General features: G+C 44.0%; 2 protein-coding genes across 2 annotated transcripts; one reads left to right on the top strand and one right to left on the bottom strand.

The window, feature by feature from the left end:
- Window positions 1-4,494: 4,494 nt before the first annotated feature.
- On the bottom strand, window positions 4,495-21,762 carry sh3bgrl (SH3 domain binding glutamate-rich protein like). Its single transcript, XM_056301927.1, has 4 exons — window positions 21,533-21,762; window positions 7,536-7,721; window positions 6,683-6,763; window positions 4,495-6,198 (listed from the first exon to the last, which is right to left on the bottom strand). The coding sequence occupies exons 1-4, from the start codon at window positions 21,575-21,577 to the stop codon at window positions 6,163-6,165; spliced, it is 348 nt and encodes a 115-aa protein (XP_056157902.1). The 5' UTR covers window positions 21,578-21,762; the 3' UTR covers window positions 4,495-6,162.
- A 1,146-nt stretch (window positions 21,763-22,908) lies between these two features.
- Window positions 22,909-26,441, top strand: LOC130133118 (non-histone chromosomal protein HMG-14A-like). Its single transcript, XM_056301929.1, has 6 exons — window positions 22,909-23,039; window positions 24,006-24,032; window positions 24,225-24,254; window positions 25,045-25,092; window positions 25,237-25,356; window positions 25,570-26,441. The coding sequence occupies exons 1-6, from the start codon at window positions 23,025-23,027 to the stop codon at window positions 25,615-25,617; spliced, it is 288 nt and encodes a 95-aa protein (XP_056157904.1). The 5' UTR covers window positions 22,909-23,024; the 3' UTR covers window positions 25,618-26,441.
- Window positions 26,442-27,612: the final 1,171 nt, after the last annotated feature.

Raw genomic sequence — 27,612 nt, 5'->3', positions numbered from 1 at the left:
CAAATTGATTCATTTGAGAATGATTTTATTTTCATTTGTACTCCTTTTGGTCAATGAATGAACCACAGAGGGCTAACGAATGGTGAAACTTTATTTACATTGACTTTATCTATTTTCAGTTTAATACACAAAAGTGTGCGATTAAATAAAATTGGGACATTGACATTTTTCAGTATCCTATACATACACGCTGATACATTTCAAAACAGTGAAATTGTAACAGTGGCTCCTCTCATGTCTCATGTGGTACCATGCTCCAACAGCAGATGGCGTATGAGAGCTTATGTGTTCCATTTTAGCATCTTTTCAACAAGGCAGTAAACAGATGACGTTATTTTGGGAAACTAAAAGTGGGAACAAACCCTATGAGAAGCATGAAGCATGTCTTTAATCATGTATTGCCATCACATCATGTCCAAGGTATGTGTTTGTTTGTGTGGGGCTGTATGTATGCTTAAGTAAATGAGGCTGGCTGACTGCTATACCATATCTGCTGCACTGTGTGTGTGTGTGTGTGTGTGTGTGTGTGTGTGTGTGTGTGTGTGTGTGTGTGTGTGTGTGTGTGTGTGTGTGTGTGTGTGTGTGTGTGTGTCACTGTGGCTGAACATTCTCAGACTCTGAAATTCGTAGCACCGGGGAGCTGAAGTGGGATGAGCAGGGAGGGATATTCTGGGTGTTCAGATAGCTGATCACCTTCCCACTGTCCTCTGCTTGCCCGGTCTCCAGGGAGTCCGGTTCCTGTGGCCGCAGCCTGCGTGCCTGCAGTGGAGGCACCAGGCCGTGCAGGAGGCTGTTCCCTAGATGAGAATTGCATCGGGCCAAGCTGTCAGTCAGATGTTGCAAGTACACCTCCTCCAGCTGTTTCTCCAACAGCCCATTCAATAGGGAGTTGGACATGGGCTCCAGCCCCGGCCCAGGTAGATCCAGATTAGCGGTGAAGTTGTCCCCCATGGCCAGGTAACCCTGGTCGGGCACTGAGGAAGACCCCAGCTCCCTCTGGGGCCCTCTGTCAACTTGAACTTTATGACGAGTATTTCCAGAAACAGGGGATTGAGTTAATGAATTGAGAAGCCCTGGCATGGAGCTTTTCAGCGGGCTAACTGAGTCACTTTGCTCCCCAGTCTCCTGGAACAGCTGTAGGTCTGGGTAAATCTGTAGAAGACTGCATGTGTCTAACCCAAATGAAAGATGAGGGTCAAAGGTGTGTACTGGTGAACACCCAGGGATTGAGAGGCCGGCAGCCGGCCTGGACACGGCAGCCAGTCCCAGGCTTTGGGTGAGGCCTAGCACTTCCTTGTTAGGGCCTGATTGTGATAAAGTAAATTGAAGGGATAAAAGTTTTTTAGTCCAAATCATTACTTAACATTCTAGCTGTGTCATAAAAATTGGTTAGATGAATATTATCACAATCTAAAACATCATCAGTTGTATTTCTACGAATAGGGTGCACGTTGTAGTAACTGCTCCAGAAGGGCTTGTTAGATCTCACACTACTTCACGCCAGGAAACAAGTTTAACAAAGCACAGTGTTTTGCACAATGTTAAAGAAGAGTGTGTTTATGGTTATTATGGGTCCTTACCTGGTCCAGCTAAAAATGCATGTAGGTCTGAGTTTGAGCTCGAGGGATTTGCAATAAAAGGATCCAGACACTGAGGGTATAGCTGGGGTGGGTGCAGTTCGGCGGTAGAGGCAATCCTGCTGTCCTCTCTGTAGGTTAGCACTGTGAGAAAGGCCTCTCCCAGCATGGCAGTGGATGTTTCTGTTTCACCTGCCTGGTCTCTTTTGGCTGTTTGTCTTCAAAATTAAACTAAATGTACGATTGCGTATGGAAATGTGAAGTGTGACTGGCTTCTTTCACTTCTGCATAGAGAAGCTGACCCCTGCCCCCGCCCCATAACCCCTACGCATCCATACACACACACACACACACACATACACATGATACTTCCCCTATTAATCGGTAGACACGGCTATGGTTGATAAAAAAGGAGAATAGTGCATTGGCTACATGACTGATGTAACTGCAAGGACTGGCGAAGAGATGAGCCATGGAAAAAGGAGGGGAATGTTTTAGGGATATTGCAAAGCAGGGGACTATTTTAAAGGTATTACAAAGTATTGATAAGAGGAAGAAGATGCTTATATGAAACTAGGAGTACCAGTTTCGTAATTATTTATAAATATATGTTCCTTATTATATATCTGAAGATTGTTGTGTTGTCGTGTTGTTATTTTATGTGAAGTACACTGAGAGCTGCGAAACTGGAGTAATATTCTGTGTATGTGCAAACCTACAGGGCCAATAAACATGATTTTACTACTTCTATTTCTGCTTAAAAACTGCGCTCAACAGACAGAATGGACATACAGTTGTGCTTGAAAGTTTGTGAACCCTTTAGAATTTTCTGTATCTCTGCATAAATATGACCTAAAACATCATCAGATTTTCACACAAGTCCTACAAGTAGATAAAGAGAACCCAATTAAACAAATAAGAAAAAAATATTATACTTGGTCATTTATTTATTGAGGAAAATGATCCAATATTACATATCTGTGAGTGGCAGAAGTATGTGAACCTCTAGGATTAGCAGTTAATTTGAAGGTGAAATTAGAGTCAGGTGTTTTCAATCAATGGGATGACAATCAGGTGTGAGTGGGCGCCCTGTTTTATTTAAAGAACAGGGATCTATCAAAGTCTGATCTTCACAACACATGTTTGTGGAAGTGTATCATGGCAAGAACAAAGGAGATTTCTGAGGACCTCAGAAAAAGCGTTGTTGGTGCTCATCAGGCTGGAAAAGGTTACAAAACCATCTCTAAAGAGTTTGGACTCCACCAATCCACAGTCAGACAGATTGTGTACAAATGGAGGAAATTCAAGACCATTGTTACCCTCCCCAGGAGTGGTCGACCATCAATGATCACTCCAAGAGCAAGGCATGTAGTAGTCGGCCAGGTTACAAAGGAACCCAAGGTAACTTCTAAGCAACTAAAGGCCTCTCTCACATTGGCTAATGGTAATGTTCATGAGTCCACCATCAGGAGAACGTTTAACAACAATGGTGTGCATGGCAGGGTTGCAAGGAGAAAGCCACTGCTCCCCACAAAGAACATTGCTGCCTGTCTGCAGATTGCTAAAGATCACGTGGACAAGCCAGAAAGCTATTGGAAAAATGTTTTGTGGACGGATGAGACCAAAATAGAAGTTTTTGGTTTAAATGAGAAGCGTTATGTTTGGAGAAAGGAAAACACTGCATTCCAGCATAAGAACCTTATCCCATCTGTGACACATGGTGGTGGTGGTAGTATCATGGTTTGGGCCTGTTTTGCTGCATCTGGGCCAGAACGGCTTGCTATCATTGACGGAACAATTAATTCTGAATTATACCAGCGAATTCTTAAGGAAAATGTCAGGACATCTGTCCGTGAACTGAATCTCAAGAGAACGTGGGTTATGCAGCAAGACAACGACCCTAAGCACACAAGTCATTCTACCAAAGAATGGTTAAAGAAGAATAAAGTTAATGTTTTGGAATGGCCAAGTCAAGGTCCTGACCTTAATCGAATCGAAATGTTGTGGAAGGACCTGACGCGAGCAGCTCATGTGAGGAAACCCACCAACATTCCAGAGTTGAAGCTGTTCTATACGAGGAATGGGCTAAAATTCCTCCAAGCAGGACTGATCAACAGTTACCAAAAACATTTAGTTGCAGTTATTGCTGCACGGGGGAGTCGTGGATCACACCAATACTGAAAGCAAAGGTTCACATACTTTTGCCACTCACAGATATGTAATATTGGATCATTTTCCTCAATAAATAAATGACCAAGTATAATATTTTTGTCTTATTTGTTTAATTGGGTTCTCTTTATCTACTTCTACAACTTGTGTGAAAATCTGATGTTTTATGTCATATTTATGCAGAAATGTAGAAAATTCTAAAGGGTTCACAAACTTTCAAGCACCACTGCAGCTCTATTACGAATAAAATCTCATGCACATGCCCACTTTCACCAGGACACCGGAAATGTTTGACTTTCAACGACTCTAAATCATCCATAGGATATAGTAATATCCCAAATATGCACCTATTACACAACATACGGTTCACAACAGTACGCACAATTAGTCCGCTTGTGTAATTATCAATGAAAAATGAATCCGATTCTGTAAACTCAAAATCCTCTTTATTGTACATGAAAATTACACATCGTTATCAGGAAGAAGGAATGTAAAATTTTATTGGACCTTAATGTGTCAAATTGGTAGTTTAAAATTTTTTTTTTTTATTTAAGTTTCGATTAATCCAGAAAAGAGTCAAGTTTGTCAAGGTAGAAACGCTCAGAAAACAAATGAAATGTAAAACAGGACGCTTGCAGCATAGCAAGACATTTGCCGCACTTCCTAAAAACAAACTGAAGAAACAACGGTTCACAACAGTATACACAATTCGTCCGCTTGTGTAATTATCAATGAAAAATGAATCCGATTCTGTAAACTCAAAATCCTTTTTATTGTACATCAAAATTACACATCGTTATCAGGACGAAGGAATGTAAAATTTTATTGGACCTTAATGTGTCAAATTGGTAGTTTTTTTATTTTTTTTATTTAAGTTTCGATTAATCCAGAGAGGAGTCAAGTTTGTCAAGGTAGAAACGCTCAGAAACAAATGAAATGTAAAACAGGACGCTTACAGCATAGCAAAACATCTGCCGCACTTCCTAAAAACAAACTGAAGAAACAACACCCACCGTGCATCTTACTTCCCGACTGCCATTAAAGATGCGTAGATTTTGGCATGTATTATTATTTAAGCATATATCATCTCATAGAAAACAGTTTGCTCTTAAAATAGCATCAAGACAATATAAACTAAATAAAAACATCAAGAATGGGTTTCCAATATGTGACTCCAACAGAAGGTGCTGCATTTTTGGCTATGACATGACTGGGTAGTTTTATGCACAACTAATAAATCACCATTTATCAGAATATTTCCAGGATTCAACAGACACAACTCTTTTTAACGCTAAGTTGACTTAACCTGCATGGAACAAGCTTCACCCTGGAAAGAGAGGTCACAATTTGACTGAATAGAAACCACTTTTCATAACCTCATACCAACATGAGAAGGCGATACACTGCACTTTGAATCAACTTACAGGTCTATGTAGCAGTTATCAAATTAATTTATCAAACACACTGAGAATGCACTCTTTTAGTGCATTCTCAAACAGGAAACTGCCATGATGTCTTACCAATCTGTTAACATTTATACTGATGAGTTGCTCCCATCAGGCCAAATAGCTTCAAGAGCCAAGGTTAAAGGGCCATACTGGTGTTTCTGCATATTTCAGCGCATCTACTACAAATCAAGCATACTTTTGATTTTAGACTTTTGAATGCATTTTTCCTACATTCCAAGCAGCCGTTGGTTTCCATTCATTTCAATGCTGTGTGAAATTCAACTTGCAGAGACTTAATGCTTGCTTCAGATTGAACACTCTTGTCGCCATTAACATTATTTGTCTGTTAAAGATACAGTATCATTGTGGGACAATACAGTTGAATTGTTTTGAGGGGTTGCGTTTTGCCAACTATTGGTCACGACACGTGAAGACACCTGCACAACAGATCGCACGTCTTCACCCGAAAATAGTCCCTGGATGAAAAGATTGTTTTACCGACGAAATTCAGACGTCAGTTGCTTCCTCATGGAGAACAGAAATGTTAGCCAGAGAAGCAGAGAATTTCAATGTGTATTTACTAACTGAAATTTGAATGAAAGAAAACCCTCAAAAACCTCAAAACTACAGTAAATACAGTATAGTATATGCAATTTGTAGTAAATGGGCTGAAACTCAACAATACCGGTATGACCCTTCAACAGCAGGAGACACGACACTTTATGGGCATCGTGCTCTAGCAACTCCTCTCAGTACGGCTGAAAAGGCACAGCTGAACACAAGTTAATTAAGAAAAACAAAACAAACAGGAAAAAAACAAAAGAAGTTAAAAACTGCCCAGGTATTAAAAACTTGGGTGAATGTTGTAGATACCCCCCCCACACACACACATTTATTAAGATTGAGTCCAAATGTGAAGCCTCTAAATCGTGGGATGTGGCCAAGTTCTCAGATGAGACATGGGGAGACTACTGCTGTTCTCTCCTTGCTAAAGCCTCAGCCTCCTAGAGCGAGAGAGAGAGAGATAGAGAGAGAGAGAGAGAGAGAGAGAGAGAGAGAGAGAGAGAGAGAGAGAGAGAGAGAGGGAACAAATAGGAGGGGCACAGAAAGACAGACAGTGCAAAAGAGACAAGGAGGGAGAAAGGAACAGTGTCACATTAAAATGGAGGATCTTGGTTTATATATCAACCACAACATGACAGAGGAAAGCCCCTCTGTTTCTATGGTAACTGGCACACCTCCCTACAGTTCCCCCTGTGACCGACGGGAGGCGCCAAAGTGCAGGACTGGGAGACGGGCCTGCTGTAAGGAGATCCTGAACAGATGCATTATGCAATATGCGAGTTCTCTATTTGGAAATCAGTCTGCGATGATAAATGAACGAGCCGGTGTGTCACGGAGCGTCGTTGGCCTATAGGAACACTTTGCAAAGTAGGGACAGCTGTCTCTGTGTGTCAGTTGTCTGTGTTAGTTTTTTTGGAGGCTTACCTTAGAGCCGGGGGGAGCAGTTAGACCCAGAAATGCATACACAGCATTATCTTCTCTGGCATCAAAGAAGGCCTCGTAGTTCTGGGAGAGGAAAAAGGGGAATTTTAGAGTGCATGTTAACCCCACGCTCAGATCAATCTGGGATCGCCTTAACCTAAATCTGGATCATGACCTTCGTGAATAGTTCAAATGAGCTCCAAGGAGTAACAACCTCAGCAATGACCAGCCCCAGAGAGTTTTTTTCCTCCACAAGATCTTTGCAGGACAGCTATTTTGAGATTGTTAGAAGAGGGACTATTTGTCCACAGACTGGCCTCATTGGGAATGGAGGGTCTGATGGTCAGGTATTGTACCTGTCTACATGCCACCAGGCATACAGTTACTGAGTGTTCTGTAAGTGTAAGCACCCTGGGGAATTCTCTATTTATTATTTTTGATGTTGAATACAGCCAGTCCTATATTGTTTTACTTCTGTGCATCCATTAGCTGCATTTCATGATGCCTCACTGCACAACAATAAATCTACTCAGTCTGATGGTCCTAACAGCAGAATTCTGGTACCACAAATTTCACGCATGGGTTGAGTATATTAAAGTGAACCACTGAGCTGTTAAAAAACATCAACTTCCAAGAACAATCCTATGTCATATATTGCAAGTAGGGCTGGCCCTGGGCATAGGCAAAATAGGCAGCTGCCTAGGCCACCATCCAATCAGAGGGGGTGCAAAAGTAGGATTTTATCTATCTATCCATCTATCTATTTACTTATTTATCAGGGCTGTGTTTGTGTGTGTGTGTGTGTTCCTACATGTGAAAGTGTTTGTGTATTTGCGTCTGCATGTGCTGCTCTCACCCCACAGTATTTGCTTTCATTGAAGATCTGTGGGGGGAGGGGGTTCCCTGTGGTCGGCCTCCACTCCTCCGGAACATTCTCCCTCATCCACTTCCTGTTATCTTCATTGGCTGCGATGTCACACTCCTCAAACTCAATCTTATTGGCTGCAAGAAAGCCCGTCACATCCTGTTGCTGCTTCTTAATCTGTAGAGGAGAGGGGGTAGAGAAAGCAGAAATTGCCATTAAGCCATCGTAAGCCAGTCTTTTATCCTGAGCTCCCTTGCTGAAATATCCAGCTCAAACCAGCATATGGTGGTTGCTGGTCTTTGCTGGACCAGCTGGTCTTTGGTGGTCATATACTGTTTGTTCTCTTGCTAGTCCAAGCAGTTTTGGGTGGGTAAACTACAAAATCATGATGGTCAACAAGCTAAATCATCTAAACTGAAAAAAAGAAAATCATACACTAATCTGGGTCACAATACAAACCATTTGAAGATGGTCACTATCTTGACTAGTTTATGATGGTTAAGCTGTTTTCAGCAGGGAGATGCACTCAAGAGTTTTGTCTCAGTTGCCTTTGTTTGGCATCTGTTCTTCATTAAAAAGCGGCAGAGGGTTGTGGTCCACCATATTGTCTTCACTCTGCTGCAAATATTGAAGGAGCTTAATTTCTAATATGAAAAACTAGACAAGATAAACCACTGGCTAGTCTTGCTAAGATACCATTTTTTAACAATTGAATGAAATGATGCAAAAGTACCACAAAAGAGGGGGAGATTTGGACGAGGTTGTGTGGTGACACACAAACTTAATGTTGATGTCTAATCCCAGTTGTAAAACATTATATGTCGAAATACATTCCATGCAGTGCAGTAAGATTTTGATCTGCTTCATTAAAACAAGTAGCGAAGACTCCATCAACAACTGCATGCTGATATGCTGCGGTAGCACAGCCAGTGTGGGGAGTGTCATGGTATGCATTCTTTGGTTGGTATGACACCAGATAACCCAGACATCCCTGACCACAAAGAACAGAATGACACATAAAGACAGAGACAAGAAGCTACTGAGTAGAAAGACAATACCAGGTTCTAGCCCACTAATGCAGCAGATATTTCTGTGTGTGTGCGTGCGTGCATACGTGTGTGTGTCTGTGCTTGCGCACATGCCTACGTCTCTGATGGAGGCAGAATTTGACTTGGTAAGTGAAATTGTGACCCAATGGGGTTTCAGTGGGTGTGTGCAAGGAGGAGGATGGCCCTACAAGGAGAGGCGGAAACAAGACCTCTGCTGGGAATCAAGAGGAGGTAACTGGTCAAACACACACCAAATAAGGCCTGCTTTAGGGAGCCACACACATCCAGCCTCTGCTCTGCGCACGCACACACACACACACACACACACACACACACACACACACACACACACACACAGAAACTCACAAACACACATTTGTCTATGTGACAGGCTAATTCTATTGGAGAGAGGGGACTCCCCCAACTTTATGGCAGAGAGACAGGTGGATAATCTAACAGCCGTCTGTTGTGACAATACTGAGGCATGGAAATGAGACAGTTTATAGAGGTGTGCTGTTCAACGGATTAGCAGCTCTGCAGATTGAATGATTGAATCATTTGAATCATGACGATCTAAATTACAAGGCCAAAGGCTGTGAGCCAGCTTTTTCCACCTGCTTTGGAAGCATGCATGGGACAAAGCATCCAGGGCAAACACCATGAGCTTATTACCCTACCGAGTCTCTCTCTCTCTCTCTCTCTCTCTCTCTCTCTCTCTCTCTCTCTCTCTCTCTCTCTCTCTCTCTCTCTCTCTCTCTCTCTCTCTCTAGACACAGCTTCTGCAAACACACATGCCATAGGCGGTTTTGTGTAGGGGCCAACAGGGGCCAATGCCCCTGTAACACTGAGCTTGGCCCCCCTCCGAATGAAGAGTCTACAATAATAATAAAATTATCGATTTCTTGCGATGATATGGCGCTTACACCGAAGGTGGAACAAATGTGGCTCAACATTCTAGTCGGATCCCTTAGAGCAGTACACTGCCACTGGCTGGCTGAAGTGCAAAAGAAAGTAGGCTACCAACCACCTGTCAGCTCTGACCAGAAGCAAGAATTAAAGCTAAACGTTGCGATACTACCACAAAGAATTGAAGGTGAGCAAAACTATTTTATTTATGCAATTGTTACAAGGTAAGACTTCTGGTCAGGAAATGTTGTTGACTAGTTAACTTAATAGCAGCCAGTGTAAACAGCTACAGCTAACAGTTTGCTCGTATTAACCCTTTCATGCATATAGTCACCGGTGTGGTTAGCAGTTTAGAGCATATGCTTAAACTGGTGCGATTAGAAAACTAGATTGTAAAAATTCTAGCGAATTTTAGCTTTGAAGAAGCAGCGATTTAATGTAAAAAAATATAGCAAATGCTAACTGAATACTATGAGAAGCTTAATAACGCTAATGAAACATAATGAACCATGGAACGTAACGTGTGCTACATAGCATTAAAAATAGGTTAGAAAATGTCTCTCCGTGAATGGTTAGCCTGAGCTGATGGCATGCTATACATTTGTCTCTATTGGTTTTGCTGTATAGCTGTGAAATGTTAACGCAAAGGCTACCACAACACAAATTAATTCAAGGAAGCTAGCAACGGTATATTAATGTTCTGGGTTGCTGAAGTGTTGTGCATTCCTCTCCATTGTTTTGCTCTATAGTTATCATCAAAATTAAGAGAAAAAGGACATTATGTCCTATTTCGCTGCCCCTAAAAATAAAAAGGATAACAATGAGGCAGACACTGAGACAGAGCCAAATGGTCCAGGTGTTGAGAGAGCTGAAGAGAAACAGCAGGAAGTGGAGAGTGCCACAGAGAGAAAGCCAGAGGACTTGTTGGAGAGACTGGTTTTAAAAGTGAGGGCACAGATCAGGAAGGAGAGACAGATGAAGATCCCGAGAGTGAGGGTGACATACAAGCAGAGTGCGAGACAGACAGAGGATACATGTGCATCCACAAGCACTGGACCGTCAGGCTTGTGATGTTGAAAAAATATTTGCCTGCTTGTAAAGCAGTGTAATTACAGTTCATAGGGTGTGTCCATGTAGAAGTGTTTAGTGTTATGATGTTATGGTGTTTCTTGATTGCTATTTGTTAACTGCACACCTGTTTCTATGGAAGAATATGTAAAGCCTGCTGTGAGTTGACCTAAGCTCATCTGTCCTTCATCCTCTTTTTTCTTTACTGTCATTCAACCTCTTCATCCACTCTGTCCATGCCTTTTCTGTTTGCCGGCACACATTTTGCACACCATCAAGACATCTAGCTGGCATTCTTGTACATAGTGACTTAAAATATGCGCGGTAATATCTCATCTCATCATCAGCCGCTTCTCCGGGGTTGGGTCGCGGTGGCAGCAAGCTAAGTATGGCACTCCAGATGTACCGCTCCTGAGCAACACCCTCCAGCTTCTCCTGGGGGATCCCAAGGCGTTCTCAGGCCAGATTGAGCATGTAGTCCCTCAAGCAAGTTCTGGGTCGACCCCGGGGTCTTCTCCCAGTTGGACATGCCCAGAAAACCTCCAAAAGAAGGAAGGCTCCCAGGGGGCATCCTAATCAGATGCCCAAACCACCTCAACTGGCTCCTTTCAACGTGAAGGAGCAGCGGCTCTACTTCCAGCTCCCTCCGGATGTCCAAGCTCCTCACCCTATCTCTAAGGCTGAGCCCAGACATCCTATGTAGGAAACTAATTTTAGCTGCTTTTATCCGCAATTTCACCCTTTCGGTCACTACCCAAAGCTAATGGCCATAAGTGAGGGTTTGAACGAAGATTGATTGGTAAATTGAGAGTTTTGCCTTCCGGCTCACCTCCCTCTTCACCACAACGGTCCGCTACAACGTCTGCATTACTGCTGATGCTGCGCTGATCCGCCTGTCAATCTCCCGCTCTATCCTACCCTCACTCATGAACAAGACCCCCGAGATACTTGAACTCCTTCATTTGAGGCAACAACTGATCTCCAACCCGGAGGGAGCAATCCACCATTTTCAGGTGGAGCTGCTGACTCTCATCCTGGCCATTTCACACTCAGCTGCAAACTGCCCCAGTGCGCGCTGGAGGTCGCGTTCTGATGAAGCCAACAAAACCAGATCATCTGCGAAGAGCGGAGATGCAAATCTGAGGTTCCCAAAACGGACACACTCCTCACCTTGGCTGCGCCTTGAGATCCTGTTCATGAATATCACAAACAGAATCGGAGACGAGAGACAACCTTGGCGGAGTCCAACACCCACCGAAAACGTGTTTGACTTGGGGGTGAAAATGAGGACACATGTCTCGCTTTGGTTATATAAGGACCGGATGGCTTGTAGCAACTGCCCCAGTACCCCATACTCCCGCAGTACCCCTCACAGAGTGCCCCGGTGTACATGGTCATAAGCCTTCTCCAAGTCCACAAAAAACATGTAGACTGACTAGTCAAACTCCCTTGGCTCCCTCAGCACTTCCGCAAGGGTAAAGAGTTGGTCCGTTGTTCCACGGCCAGGACGGAATCTGCATTGTTTCTCCTGGATCCGATGTTTGACAGTCGGTCGGAGCCTCCTTTCCAGCACCTTAGAGTAGACTTTCCCAGAGAGGCTGAGCAATGTGATGCCCCCATAATTGGAACACATCCCCCGGTCCCCTTTTTCTAAATATGGGAACCACCACCCTAGTCTGCCATTCCACAGGTACTGTCCCCGACCGCTACGCGACACTGAAGAGGTGTATCAGCCAAGACAGCCCAACAATGTCCGGAGCCTTCAGCATCTCAGGGCGAATCTCATCCACACGCGGCGCCTTGCCACTGAGGAGCTTCTTAACTACCTCTGAGATCTCTGCCAGGGATATGGGTGGGGCTTCCCCTGAGTCTTCAGACTCCACCTCCTCCACTGAGGACATGTTAGCCAGGTTCAGGAGCTCATCAAAGTGTTCTTTCCACCACCCGGCAACATCCCCAGTTCGGGTCAGCAGTTCCCCTCTCCGGCTGAACACAGCCTGAGTTAAGCCCTGCTTCCCCTTCCTGAGTCACCGGAAGGTTTGCCAGAACTTCCTTGAGGCCAACCGAAAGTCCTCCTCCATAGCCTTGCCGAATTGCTCCCACACCCAAGTTTTTGCTCCCGCGACTACCGAAGCCACAGCCCTTCTGGCCTCCCGGTACCTGGCTGCTGCTTCAGGAAACCCCCGGGCCAACCAAGCCTGAAAGGCCTCCTTCTTCAGCCTGATCGCTTCCCTCACCACTGGTGTCCACCAGCAGGTTCTTAGGTTGCCACATCGACAGACACCGATGACCTTATGACCACAGCTCCTACCTGCTGAATCTGCAGTAGAGGCTTTGAACATGGCCCACTCAGACTCCATGTCCCCATCCTCCCTCAGGATACATGAGAACTTCTTCCGGAGGTGGGAGTTGAAGACCTCACGGACAGGGGCCTCCGCTCGATGTTCCCAGTTCACTCTCACTACAAGTTTGGGTTTGCCAGGTCTGTCCGGCAGCCTTCCCTGCCATCTGATCCAACTCACCACCCGGTGGTGATCAGTTAACAGCTCTGCTCCTCTCTTCACCCGAGTGCCCAAAACATATGGCCACATATCTGATGATACGACCACAAAGTCTATCATCGATCTTTGGCCTAAGATGTTCTGGTACCAAGTACACTAATGACCGACCCCAAGTTCGAACATGGTGTTTGTTATGGCCTATCCATGACTCGCACAGAAGTCCAATAACAAGGCACTGCTCGGGTTCTGATCGGGGAGGCCGTTCCTCCCAATCACGCCCCTCCAGGTTTCTCCATCGTTGCCCACGTGAGCGTTGAAGTCCCCCAGCAGAACTATAGAGTCCCCAGGTGGAACCCTATCCAGCACAACACCCAGAGACTCCAAGAAGGCCGGATACTCCAAACTGCTATTTGGTGCATATGCACACACACAACAGTAAAAGCATTCCCCCCAGCGACTCGCAATTGTTTAGAGGTGACCCTCTCATTCCCCAGGGAGAACTCCAACACGGCAGCACTCAACCGGGGACTTGTGAGTACTCCCACACCCACCCGGCGCCTTTCACCTTGGCCAACTCCAGAAAAGTAAAGAGTCCAGCCCCTCTCCAGGAATTTGGTACCAGAGCCCATGGTACAGTGCATCCAGAAAGTATTCACACCCCTTCACTTTCCCCACATTGTGTTATGTTACAGCCTTATTCCAAAATGGATTAAATTCCTTTTTTTCTCATCAATCTACACACAATGCCACATAATGACAAAGTGAAAAAGGTTTTGGAGCAATTTTTGCAAATTCATTAAAAATAAAAAACTGAAATATTGCATGTACATAAGTATTCACACCCTTTGCTATGACACTCAAAATTGAGCTCAGGTTCATCCTGTTTCCACTGATCATCCTTGAGATGTTTCTAAATCTTGACTGGAGTCCATCTGTAGTAAATTCAATTGATTGGACATGATTTGGAAAGGCACACACCTGTCTATATAAGGTCCCACTGTTGACAGTGCATGTCAGAGCAGAAACCAAGTCATGAAGTCAAAGGAATTGTTTGTGGACCTCCAAGACAGGATTGTATCGAGGCACAGATCTGGGGAAGGGCACAAAAAAATTTCTACGGCTTTGAAGGTCCCGAAGAGCACAGTGGTCTCCATCATTCATAAATGGAAGAAGTTTGGATCCACCAGGACTCTTTGTAGAGTTGGCAGCCCAGCCAAACTGAGCAATCGGGGGAGAAGGGCCTTGGTCAGGGAGGTGACCAAGAACCCGATGGTCACTCTGACAGAGCTCCAGCGTTCCTCTGTGGAGATGGGAGAACCTTCCAGAAGGACAACCATCTCTGCAGCACTCCACCAATCAGGCCTTTATGGTAGAGTGGCCAGACGGAAGCCTCTGCTCAGTAAAAGGCACATGACAGCCCGCTTGGAGTGTGCCAGAAAGCACCTAAAGGACTCTTAGACCATGAGAAACAAGATTCTCTGGTCTGATGAAACCAAGATTGAACTCTTTGGCCTGAATGCCAAACGTCACGTCTGGAGGAAACCAGGCACCTCTCATCACCTTCCTAATACCATCCCTACAGTGAAGCATGGTGGTGGCAGCATCATGCTGTGGGGATGTTTTTCAGCGGCAGGAACTGGGAGACTAGTCAGGATCGAGGGAAAGATTAATGGAGCAAAGTACAGAGAGATCCTTGATGAAAACCTGCTCCAGAGTGCTCAGGACCTCAGACTGGGGCGAAGGTTTACCTTTCAACACGACAATTACCCTAAGCACACAGCCAAGACAACGAAGGAGTGGCTTCGGGACAAGTCTGTGAATGTCCTTGAGTGGCCCAGCCAGAGCCCAGACTTGAACCCCATTGAACATCTCTGGAAAGACCTGAAAATAGCTGTGCAGCGACGCTCCCCATCTAACCTTACAGAGCTCGAGAGGATCTGCAGAGAAGAATGGGAGAAATACCCCAAATATAGGTGTGCCAAGCTTGTAGCTCCATACCCAAGAAGACTTGAGGCTGTAATCGCTGCGAAGGGTGCCTCAACCAAGTACTGAGTAAAGGGTGTGAATACTTATGTACATGCAATATTTCAGTTTTTTATTTTTAATAAATTTGCAAAAATTTCTACAAAACCTTTTTCGCTTTATCATTATGGGGTATTGTGTGTAGATTGATGGGGAAAAAAAGGAATTTAATCCATTTTGGAATAAGGCTGTAACATAACAAAATGTGGGGAAAGTGAAGGGGTGTGAATACTTTCTGGATGCACTTATGTGTGGAGGTGAGCCCAACTATGTCTGGTTGGTACCACTCCATCTCCAGCACCAGCTTCGGCTCCTTCCCTGCTAGAGAGGTGACATTCCACGTCCTGAGGACCAATCTGCGATTCTGGAAGTTGGCACGCCCTGGTCCCTGCCTTTGCCTGCCACCAGGCCTGCACTGCACCCTACCCCAATGCTCATCCCCACGCGTGGTGGGTTCACTGGATGATAGCTCCATGCTGGCTTTTTGGGCTGGGCCTGACCGGGCCCCATGGGCCAAGGCCTGGCACCAGATGCTCACCGGCAAGCTCCCTTACCAGGTCTGGCTCCAGGAGGGGGCACCGGTTTCCCTTTTCCGGGCGAGGTGCTGTAACTCCCAATGAAAGAATACCAGCAGAGCTACAGCATCATTTCTTGGGAAACCCAATTAAACACGGTAACATGACGTGGTTAAAAATGATATATCAGCAATGTTACAAGCCACCAATAATAAAGGGTGTGTAGACATGTCTCCTCTCCTTGTTTTCTCCCTCCCATCGGTGCTCTCCAGCCATTCCCTTAACAAGCCTGCATTGTACTGTTGCCAAGCAAAATTAATTTGCAGGGAAACTTGGACAGATTCCATCGGCCCTAGACTCCAACTGCACCGGAGGAGTATTCCCTCCTCTACCCTTAAGTGGGATTTCGGAGGAGTTTAGTAGGGCTGGAAACAGCCTTTGTCTGTCCCTAGGTTTTGGGTGTGGAGATAAACAGTCCATTTTTCTCCTCCCTTGTATTGCTCTTTTGTTATCTATCCATCTCTCTGGAATGCTGGGAGAGAGTGAGTCTTCAGTATCGTGGAGCGAGAGACAACAAAAGTGAGCGATATGGAGTGGGAGAGTGAGTTGGAGAAAGAGGAAGGCAGACAAAGACACTGAGATAGGAGAGAGTGTGTTTGTGAGTCTGGTGAGTAACAGACCTGTGGTGGGCCAGGTCCTGTCTGTCTAATGGCCTTTTGACAGACTGGACTTATATTTCTCAAACCTCTGACTACCGAAACTGTGCTGCCTGGCTTTCTGACACAGTCACTCATTTGCATATGGATATGGCTTATCAAGTTACACTCAAACCTCTATTGACTCAAAACCAATTATTTTGGAAAAAAATGTAAAGGTGAGAAAATAATGACCTGCATAGGTTTTCATAGTAATTCAGATTATATATATATATGTATATATATAAATAAGAGAGAGAGAGCAAGAGAGAGAGAGAGATAACAGTGGGTGAACTAAGTATGTGTGGCTATAACTTCCACTATATCCTTGCACAGACACACCTGGCCATATAGGACTGACAACTGTGTTTATCAGATATGAGTCAAATGCTTCAATTCACTCTTAAATAACTTATCAGAGATGTTTAAAGAGACTTGACATACCAGATAACAGTGCCGGTAAATTGTTGATCATTTAAAACAAAAAACATTTGCCAACATTTATCAGTATGTTAATATACTTTCTGAGCCCCATGTGACTGTCTTAACCCATTTGGCACTCCAAGCAGGTTACTGCAAGCACACAGCCTGTTTTGCAAATACTGTTTGACCCAGATCTGAGGATTACTGTCTTTTGATAATTTTTAATTAAAGCTGACCTGCTGCTTCACTTCTGCGATTGGGCGAGACATCACGTTCTCGAGACAGTCCGAGAACCGTGTGATATCACTAGCCGAGGAAGCAGCCCTTTATTAGTGATCCAAAAGACAGTGTCTGAGATGATCAGATTTCTCTCATATCCCTGACATCTTTTTGAATAACTGTGTTATTCACGCTGGTGTATTTGTAGTTACTCTATAAAGATCCTAATTTATGAAAGAGATCTTAAGCCTTTCAGCATGCAGTTGCATATTTTCATCATTGTACCTAAGATGAGTTTTGTGTTTGTACCATGTCTCTACAATTTAACGTGACTGGTTATGATTAGCTAGTTCATATGGCCTTGTATCTTGCATCATCACGTGCGGTACACGATAGTGAATCCCTGGAATGTATACGTCCAGATCAATCTGGGGAAAAAAGGTCAGACTAAAACACTAACAGTGGCCATTTTCCACCAGGAATTGACTGGATGCATCTGCAACACAGACTGTGTCGGCCTAGATTAGTATTACATAGATTGATTGATGGAGTTGTTCCTTATCCGATGCAAGGGATGGAGGATAGACAGGATGTTGGACAGGATGTTGTGTTGCTGTAAAGCCCCTCGAAGCAAATTTGTTGTGATATTGGGCTATACAAATAAAATTGACTTGACTGATTCAATCAACCATGTCTACTGGGTTCAATTCACTCCACTGAAAATGTACACTGAAATAACAATAAGATGATTAAAGGAACCTTCATTCTTAATAAAAATTAATGGCTAGCATATAATGGATAGAGGAACTGCTTTTTGTGGCACATTATTTAATTTTCTGAATCTAAAAGAAAGAATTGCCTTCATAAATTACCAAATTGGAAGTCAATCAATTCTAATCTTAAGGACAGTGAGCTTTGTTTTGACTGGATCATGTGCCGTTTGCTGGTGACAACCATGAGCTTACAATGGCATAGCAGGAATCCTATTGGAGACAGTAGCCTTTGCCAGTTGATGAGCTCAGTTTTGAATTACAACATCCTTACAACACAGTCCGGGTTGAGGTTTATTACTACCCAAACGTGGGCTCACAAAGGACGAGAGGCCAAACACTCTACCTGTAAAAAGTTGGCAGGCCCTCTGTCTCTCTTATCACTCTGCAAACAGAAGAATGACTATACTCATCTGACTCTGACCTACAACACCCACAGTAGAAAAGTGGCAACTGTTAAGTGATTAAAGTCAAAAGAATACACACACATACACGCAAGAGTACAATGGTTTCTTCACACCCCTGATAGCTGGTGCATACATTATAGAAGTAAAGGAAGTGTTTGACAGTGTGGCTGTGGTGCCAAAATGAAAATGAGGTAGTACAATATGCATTGTGATGTTGGCCATTGACCTGGGTTCCTTTGTTCACAAGAGAGACTTCCGTTTTAAGTTAGTCATCTATGACATACTAATGCTAGTACTGGTGCTCTAACTGCTTATGTATTCACCTGTGTTGGGCGTTACATGTGTGTACTAGTCTGTGTGTTATGTGTTTACAACATAAATCCTGTTTTGTTTTTTTTGTCATATTCAAATGGTTATTTGACTCAAATGTTGCTGAAGAGGATTGCATGTTTTATAACTATCACATAAAGATATAGGATTGTTCAGGAGTTTTAAGTCTTGTCCCTGTGTACCTCACAGCCCAGTCTGGTGTATGACCAGTTTAGGTTATAGCTCTACTTAAGGGTGAGTGGGACCATGGAGGTGGTATGACCTAATACTCAACTAAACATTAGCTGTAACACTAGAAGTCTACCAGGGAATTCAACGAGAGTCATAACACTGTTCCTAAACATGACTAAAGCACACTGCTTTCATCGGGGTGAAACTGTGATGACATCAGTCTTATTTCCTGAGCACAGGTAAGACACGCCATGTGTATTTGCATTGCACATATTTATCTATGCATGTAGACACAGACTGGCTGTTGCAGGGATTAAACCTGTAACATTTCTGTTTCATGACATTAAGCCTAAAAACAAGTCCAGCCCCTCCTCTATAAGCATGCAGATATGTATAGGAAACATACATACATACACACACACAGGCACACAGGTGTAAAAGAGGAAGTTACAGACTGTTCACATGCAAAAAAAATTTTACCAAACGTGAAGACAGGAATTAACGAGGCATCACAAGTTTATCATTATCTGTTTTGTGATTATGCCAATGCTGTACTTTTTAACTGGCCCTTCATATTTAAACATGCTTGTTGGGAATGTCATACCTCCACCGGACTTCTGCATAATAAGGCTCTTGAGAGGTTTATTCTCCATAATCATAGCAGAAGCTTTGTGCAATGCATAAAACTTTTTTGTTGACTTCTTTGTACGATGTCGAGCCTCTTCAGGAAGGGTTCTGCAAAGCACCATCCAGGACCAAAGGCTATAAAAAAATGATCTTCTTAACACCAGTCAGTCCCCCAATATATACCATGCCAGATAGCTACCTTTGTCTTTAGAAAACACAAGTGTCTGGATAGTGCTGACTGTTGTGCATAGTCACGTGTTGGAAGCTGATATATTATGTTGGCCTAATTTCAACTCTCCCTCTATCACTGACCTGCAATCACTTCCTCAGGGGAGTCCAGAAGAAAGACAGACTTCTACTGTTGTTTCTTCTCCAGTACTCATAACTCTCCCCCATTTTCTTTATTCAGTCATCTGTTGTGAAGGTAATATATGTTGCTGGATGGGAGTGATGAAATTAGCTGCAGACAGAGCTGGATAGTAAAATGTGATAGCAGAATTTTACACCCGCTGATTCAGTGAAACAAAGCTTGGGCACCTTGATTCAAAGGATGAGGTTTTCTGTTGCAATTTGTCCCACGGAAAATTGTAAATTTGTTTTCATTAACGTTCACAACAGTTTTATTCAACAAGAATGAGATGTACTAGTAGCACTGAGGGACTTTTTAAAAAAAATGCTTTTGTTCAAACAATTCAGATAAAGATGGGAATCTATGGAGCATCCATACTCTGATAGAATATCGTTTTACAAATTTGATTTAATGGAAAAATTGAGATCGCTTTACCAGAGAGTGTACCAGCTCTGACAAACAGCCCATACTTCAGTACATAATCAGCACTGGAGTAACAATACTGGGTGTGCAGAACAGTGATGGCATGAGAAAATGTGTGTCTTTGCCAGCGGGATTATGGGGTGAGTGTCTGTCTGTCTTCCTGTCTGTGAATGCCCTAAAGCTCGTGTGCATGTGCGAATGGACGTGCACACACATCCTGGCATGTGTGTATGTGGGGGCACAGCGCAGTGCTCTTTCAGAAGGATGCACTCACTCACTCGCTGCTGAAGACAAATCAATTAGCAGTGTTGCATTCCAGTACTGTTATGGTGCTGGACGGCTGTTACTGCCAGTAAACAAGCTAAGTGAACAGAAAGGCCCCGTGCCACAATGCTGCATCCCTACCTCTCCCAATCAGATGTGAAACCTTGGAAAGACAAATGTTTTTAAAAGGTGTTGATGATTTCTAAATGCCCGAATTACAGGAACTTGTGTCATTCTCCCCCCCCCCCACCTGATATCATAAAGGGAGGAACTTCGAGTATTTTTGAGCCAGTGAAATTTGGCTGCCACTTTTGTGTACATTTCTATTAATCTCTTCAAAGTTAGGCTGAACGTCTTTGTTTTGCAGCCCAGGCTAGGGCACTTGTATGTTTTTACATACCAAACTATGATATCCAGTATCAATAAAGCCAAAGCAATGTCTTTTTAACAAGCATTGTGAATTGTATGTATAATTTAAGCCTTTTCGGTAATGCACGGGGGCAGAACATGGGTCTGTATTGATCTGCAACTCCAACTTGTCTGAAACAGGCTAAGTGTTTCAGAGCTGCAGCTGCGTTTCTGAGGGCCCTGGACAATTGCATCGCCATCATTCCTCTTTCAGTCTGGGTGAAACGCAAGGTCTTGCCTGGCTGCAGGAACCCAGTGCGGATAGATAAGAAGGTACACCATCGGCCTTCCTCTGACAACAATCTCTCTAGTTTCTGTGTCAACGATTTACAACTCTCGACATCACCGGACATGCGAACTACCCCACGGGGCATCTGATGACGGAGCTGAGGTTACCGTGCACATTTGTTAAGAGACTGACTTTAGGTGAGAAAGGCTGAACTTTTATAAGCAGGAAACACAGATAAACCAACCCCAGCCGAGAGAACTAGCACAACTCCCTTATTTAGAGTTCCTGAGTAACAGAATGAACAAGAAAACAAAATTCATCTGCCAAATGCTAGAGTTGTCCTCAGTCTTTTTCTGTGAACCCCCCCCCAGGATAGATAGATAGATAGATAGATAGATAGATAGATAGATAGATAAAAGAAGAGGAGAGAAACTACCTGTGTCCAAACTGCTGAAGGGAAGCAGACCAGTAAGCTTAATGGCCAGTCAAACCACTCCATCCACAGTGGACTGTCATCTCATGCACACCAAGTCAGTGAATTACACACACCCTCAACAGGCATGATGTTTCTATAAAGGCAGTATGCTTTTCTTTTCTTTTTTTTCCCCTTACCGAAGTGGAGCCAGAGGACGATGCTATGTAGACTTTGATCACCATGTTTAGGTCCCTGATATTGACGATTGTCCAGTACACCGTAACTAAGCTGCTCTTCGCAGACACTTTACGAGCGATTGTTCGAGCAGCTCGGCCAAAAAAAAAAACTCCCCTACTAAATCCCGTCTGGTGGGCAGCGCAGACTGTCTGCGCAAATGCTCCCGTTCCCAACTCTGGATGGACCTCGCATTCCTCCTCCGCCTCTACCGCTTCCCCGCCCCTTCTCCTCCCTCTGCCGCCCCCCCCTCTCTCTCTCTCTCGCTCTCCCTTCTTCACCTCTCTCGCTGCTCACACACAAGCGGGCACACACACAATAATCCACAGTATAGACACCCCCCACCCACCCCACCCCCCACCCCACTTGCTGTGGAGGTGGTAGAGCAGACTTGTATCGCCCTAATATTAAGCAGACTGTGTCTGCGCGAATCTGGCGCTAAAAAGTAAGTGACGTATGTGTATGTTAAAAAAAAAGAAAAAGAAAAATTCCCGCCTTATGTGGATCAGCGTTGGCGGCGGTTATTGTTGAAAATGAGGGTTCATCTGTATGATGGTGGTCAGACAACGGAGAGAGAAAGAGGGAGAGAGAGAGAGAGAAGGGGAGCGGGAGAGGAGGAGGAGGGGGGGCTGCTGCGATTTTGCCCCAGTAGTTTTTCATTCTTGCTTTGTGCAGCTCCGCCGCTAGAAGTGCCGTCTGCGCGAGCCACATTTAACAGAAAGGCTTTTGTGGCCACCTAGAGGCGCGCTGGACAGGCGACGCGAGCCGTCTCTTCAAATGAATTTAGTAAAGCCGCCTGACAAACAAAAAAAAAAATGTGTCGGAAAGGAATGGGCGCCATATTGGACTCAAAACACCCGAGAGAAAATACCCTGAGTCGTGTCCTTGTTTGGTGCTGCGGGTACTAAAACCTCGGTTAAACGGGGCCGTGGTAGTCAAGAAATGCATGACATTCGCAGAGTGCTGCCCAACTTCTTCGGCTTGTGTAAAGGGCGCGCTCACACACACACACACACACACACACACACACACACACACAAACACACACACATACACACACAAACACAAAGAAAAGAAGGAAGAGAGAAAAAAAGCCTGCGACCTCCGAGGACAATTTAACTCGTTTGTACCAAAGCTGTGTCTCCGAGTGCGATTCTTCCAGGCTACCTCCCATCTATCTCTGCAAGAAGCCATTCGCGCATACCCCAGAACATCACCGGCTCCAAATTTCCAAGTGTTCTGCAGCCCGAATGGCGTTGTCTGATTGGCTTAGGTCACATCAATCATGCCTTTAGCCGCACCCCTCCCCCCATTCAACCACTCGCCTCTCTGTTCCTGTGTGTTTACTACACTGCCGAGCATAAGGGAGACGCTCGTCTTCACATGCACTGAACCCACTGAGAAAAAAAAAACGTTTTTAGTTGCATTTGTAAAAAAAACCTCCACGAGATCAACATGCCCAAGAGAAAGGTATGTATTCTGAAAATAATTTGAATTGTTTGGCTGGGATATCGGCCATCCCTCCAATGCAATTGATGATAAAGACATCCATTCGAGACATTACTTAATTATAAGCTGGATTCTAACGGGTCTACATGGCTGGCGATTTTTGCTGATTTTCTAGATATAATCTATATTTTTTGTATGTTGGAATTAATATTTTCCCGATCGCGGAGGAGCCATTTAGCGCTGTTTAACGTGGACAGCCGCTGTCCTTTAGGGAGTCAGAAGTCTCTTTTCGGTCTCCATGCAGTTAAAGCACAACCAGCAGCCATGCTTTGCAGCTCTTGTCTACCTTCCCTCGCCGACCTACCGAGAACAAACGCGTCACTTATCACCGATTCTCCCTCAAACCGCCCGAAAGTGTCACCAGAAAATGCGCTAGTGCCTTTACTTTCCGTTTTGACGGCAAAATTAAACATTCGCCGTCGCGATTCGATAAAATTATATATTTTCTCTCTTTGTTCGTAGTCCCAAATGGCTGCCATTACGCCGCTCAGCCGTGTGGTGGCGCCCGGGAGACTCTGTTGGTCCCTCCCCCTTCTGAAAACCTCCCGCGCCAGCTTTCAAATCTGAGCTCCATGAATTGAATGAGAGGGAGAGATGGGGGAGTAAAGGAGAGGACCAGGGGCTGGGTCCCCAAATTATGGGCTCAGAGGGGCACATGGTCATGGTCTCACGGTGCATTTATGAACTAGTGTAAAAGTCCAACATTTCAAGGGTCCAATTCTTTAAAATCATCTGTATTGAAAATTATTTTGAGTTTTGACATTGCACTAAAAAGTTTTTTAGACTTCCTTATAAATACTCATTTGACACCATTATAGCCCTTAGTGACAGCTCCTTGGTTATTCAAACTCCCGTTGTCCGAATTGTGTTTCTCATTTTTCTTTTTTTTGTCTTTCTTAATCTCTTGTGTGTTTTTCTCGTTTGCAGGGAACAGACGGAGAAGCCAAGGAGGAGGTATGACCGCAGCACATTGTGTTATTCATACAATATTTGATATGATATTTTACCTTCTATGTTAGATAAACACGGACTTAACTCGGTGAGAAAGTGGTGTTTGTGTGTTGCCTTGAAGAACGTTGTTCTGAAAGTAGTCTCAATAAAAATTTGAAAAAAAAAGACATGAAAACGTTCTTTCTGCTTTCTCAGCCCCAGAGGAGATCAGCTCGGTTATCAGCGGTAAGAAACACATTTCCAACACAGAATGACCCCCCATTATTCATGCACGTTAATGATACTGACAAATTCTGTTTGAAAACAAACAAAAGTTAAAAAAAACCTCAGACACACATAGTATTAACTGTAAACCAATCAGTTTCTATAAGAAACGTGAAAGCAAGTATAGAACTAGGTTAAGATATTTCAAAATCATATATTACTTTGGTCATAGCAATAATAAACTCTAAAACAACCTATAATAACCTACCAAACTTGACAGCGGGGACATGCTGCTCACATACTCACTAAAACTGTGTTTGAGACAGATAAAATGTACAAAACAACGCGAAACTGCAGTTTTTTCAAGAAAAAAGGTCAGTTTTACTTTGAAAACTTGATTTGCAACTGTTGGTAGTGATTTGTAACTGCTAAACTGTTCATTAGTGAATAAGCAGTTATCTCCACTTCTGATATTGATGAATTACAAAGAATTGGCATATTCTGAAGTTTTTCAGCTTTGAAATGATCCAACCCACATAATGAACCCATTGATAAAGGAGCATCTTGTAGTTAGCACTTCTGAGAGACATACTTTGCAGCCAGTGGGCTTTTAAAGTGCCTTTATGCCAGTTAGCAGGTGTCTGTCATTAGCTTGTCTTGATTCCTAGACATCAATTCCATATCCATGTTAGATTAACCATATTAGGCCTTTTTTGAAAAGATTTTAAGCATTGTGCAAAGCTAGGATGGTGTAATAGTGAGGAAAAGCATTTTGCACTACAAACTGTTGCATCTTTTTTTGCCTTTACAGAAACCGATCCTACCCAAGCCGGAACCAAAGGTGAAGAAGGCTGCAAAGGTAAGAAAGTGGGCCGGAAACCAGCCAGGTTTTCGATGTCAATACCTACACACTTGTCTTAACGGGTCTTATTTGAAATAGAAGAAAACACAGGGAGCATCGGAGTTTTTGGTACACTAACGGCCGTCTTTGTGACCCTTGCAGAAAGAGAAGGCAGTGAATGATAAGAAGGAGGACAAGAAGACCAAGAAGGCAAAGGAGAATGCTGAGGCAGAGGCAAACGAGGAAAACCACTCTGAGAATGGAGAGGCCAAGAACAACGAGGTGTGAAGATGCAGGGCAAAAGTAGTCATCACATTTACAATTTGTCGACAATGTCTTGAACCGTATGGTTGTCAAATCATCTCGTGCTTTCGACACCATTTGCAAAAGTTAGAATTAACTCTTAACACACGCACACTAGATCGAAAAAAGGTCCACCTCTGGAATTGCCTATATTCCGTGTTGTGACCTTGTCCTTTCCCCTTTGTCCCACAGGTGGAGGCAGCTCCTGAGGAGGCCAAGGAGGAGGCCAAGTCCGAGTAGCACCACTGCCCCAAACTTCCTCCTCCTCCTCAACAATCCCTTATCCCGAACCCCCAGCCAGCCAGCCAGCCCCCCCAAGTCTCTCACATGGTTTCCCTCCAAGGCGTATTGTTAACAGAGGAATATTTTTATCAATGATTTTATAAGTATCCGTACAGATTTTTAGCACAAAAAGCAAAGCTGAAATATGGAGCACCTTGCAGATTTGCAGTGGTCATATCAAGTGTCTGCAAGCAAGATGAACACACTAAAATCTTTTTTAAATGGCATTTCATGATTGTTGAAGGCTTGTTTGGTGTAGAAAGTGCGTCCCTGCCGGATTGGCTATGTTGTGAGTTGTGTATTCCCGTGTTTTTCTCTTTCCCGATCCTCCCCAATACAGATTAGAATCCCCCCTCTTCCCCTCCCCCTTACGGTTCAACCTATTATCCATGTTTTAATAACGGTTTAACCATGTAATATGAGTGATTTCTTTTAGACCTCTAAATGTGCAGTGAGTTCCCTTGCTTCTGTCTCATGTTCCTGTTTTTTCATTGAATCGTGTTTAAAGCGTGTTGAAGTGTGTTGTCCATAAGAAAGAGGAAGACAAACATGTGAAACATTCCGGGAACAGCGATGCCTCTGACCTGTCTCCTAAGACGACCCTGCGTGTAGAACAGCTCCTGCTCCATCTGTGCTGTCACGTCAGCTTTTCTAAACACTATATGGTTTTTTTAAATGATTGAATTTGGAACCTTCTCTGACAAATGCAGGTGTCTGGTCCCTCTCTTATGTTCTGGAATTCTCTTAATAAAATGAAGTCCTGGGAATTTTCCTCAAGCCGATGTCCTAGGTCTGGTTTTTTTGTGTTTTTTTTTAACCACAAAAACCATAATATTACAGACAGTTTTACACAAACACAACCAGAGCGATGCCTTGTGAATTTATCAGTGCTGATAGTTCTATAGCCGTTTGTGTAACAAACGGCAAAAGACGGCGATGTTCACGATAAGCCGTCACAGGGCAGTCGTTCAGCGAGAGCATCAGTTCTCTCCGAGCAACTGGATTTGTGGGATTGCGGAGTTAATTGAGAGGAAACGAATAAAAACATGGGATTTAGGGGCCTTTGTGTCACTTAAAGAGAAAGCTTTGCAAAATTACAAGTCCTTGGCGGTTAAGGCCCCATTCATGACATAAGACTAAGGTAAATTCTAGCACAAACATTTACATCTCGGGTAAATCTTGAGGTAAAAGTCACGAGACAGCCATTGGTTGTGTGAAAAACTCAACAGTGAAAACAGTTTTCCCAGAAATGTATTTTCCCTGTAGGCCCACACAACATGTATGTTGGTTAGATAACTGCTGCAGGACACTGATTGGGAAACCCATTCATCACAGCGGCTCGCTGTACTGTTGACTCCTGCACAGGTTCATCGCTGCTCTCCAGCGATTGTGGGGCTGGTGATTTAAGACGCGTCTTCTCTCGGGGTTTATTGGCATTGAAGTTGCCTGTGTCGATTGCAGGCACACTTACTCACATTCCTCTGTGATGTCAGATCGACTCGGTTTATCCTACTTTCCACTTGTCTGCAGGTAGATAAGAGCCCAAGGTCAGCCTCCTGCAACATGCATGTATTCAGCCTCGTGCTCCATGACACCGCTGAAGTGCAAAAGACTATTCTGTCCCAGTAGTGAGGCCATACATCATACTGTTCATTCTGTTGTGTACACAAACCTTGTAATTGCCATCAGCTAGATGAAGGCCTCCGGTGGTGTCTGCCTATTTCTTTCGAAGGACAGCAGGGAATGTGTGTGTACCAGTATCATCAGGTGTAGTAGGGGCAAGTAGAGCCTCCTCTGTGTACACTGGAGGAGCCGGCAGTACCGATGCAAGGTATCGTGGAAGTGAAGTTACTGTATTACGCAAGAATCACTGCTTCTTTTTATGTTGTACACACTCGCACACACACACACACACACACACACACACACACACACATTCGCACACTCACACAC

Source organism: Lampris incognitus, unplaced genomic scaffold (genome assembly GCF_029633865.1).
Source record: "Lampris incognitus isolate fLamInc1 unplaced genomic scaffold, fLamInc1.hap2 scaffold_228, whole genome shotgun sequence".
Lineage (NCBI taxonomy): Eukaryota > Metazoa > Chordata > Actinopteri > Lampriformes > Lampridae > Lampris > Lampris incognitus.
Note: the sequence above shows the minus strand (reverse complement) of the source record. Positions and strands in the feature narration are given on the sequence as shown.

Coding starts and splice junctions, on each gene's coding strand:
- sh3bgrl (XM_056301927.1), bottom strand. CDS start 21,577: ATGGTGATCAAAGTCTACATAGCATCGTCCTCTGGCTCCACTTCG. Junction 6,764..7,535: donor ATGAAAGCAAATACTGTGGG/GTGAGAGCAGCA, acceptor TTCCTCTCCCAG/AACTACGAGGCCTTCTTTGA. Junction 6,199..6,682: donor CTGCTCCCCCCGGCTCTAAG/GTAAGCCTCCAA, acceptor CTCTCGCTCTAG/GAGGCTGAGGCTTTAGCAAG.
- LOC130133118 (XM_056301929.1), top strand. Junction 25,093..25,236: donor AGGTGAAGAAGGCTGCAAAG/GTAAGAAAGTGG, acceptor TGACCCTTGCAG/AAAGAGAAGGCAGTGAATGA. Junction 25,357..25,569: donor GAGAGGCCAAGAACAACGAG/GTGTGAAGATGC, acceptor TTTGTCCCACAG/GTGGAGGCAGCTCCTGAGGA.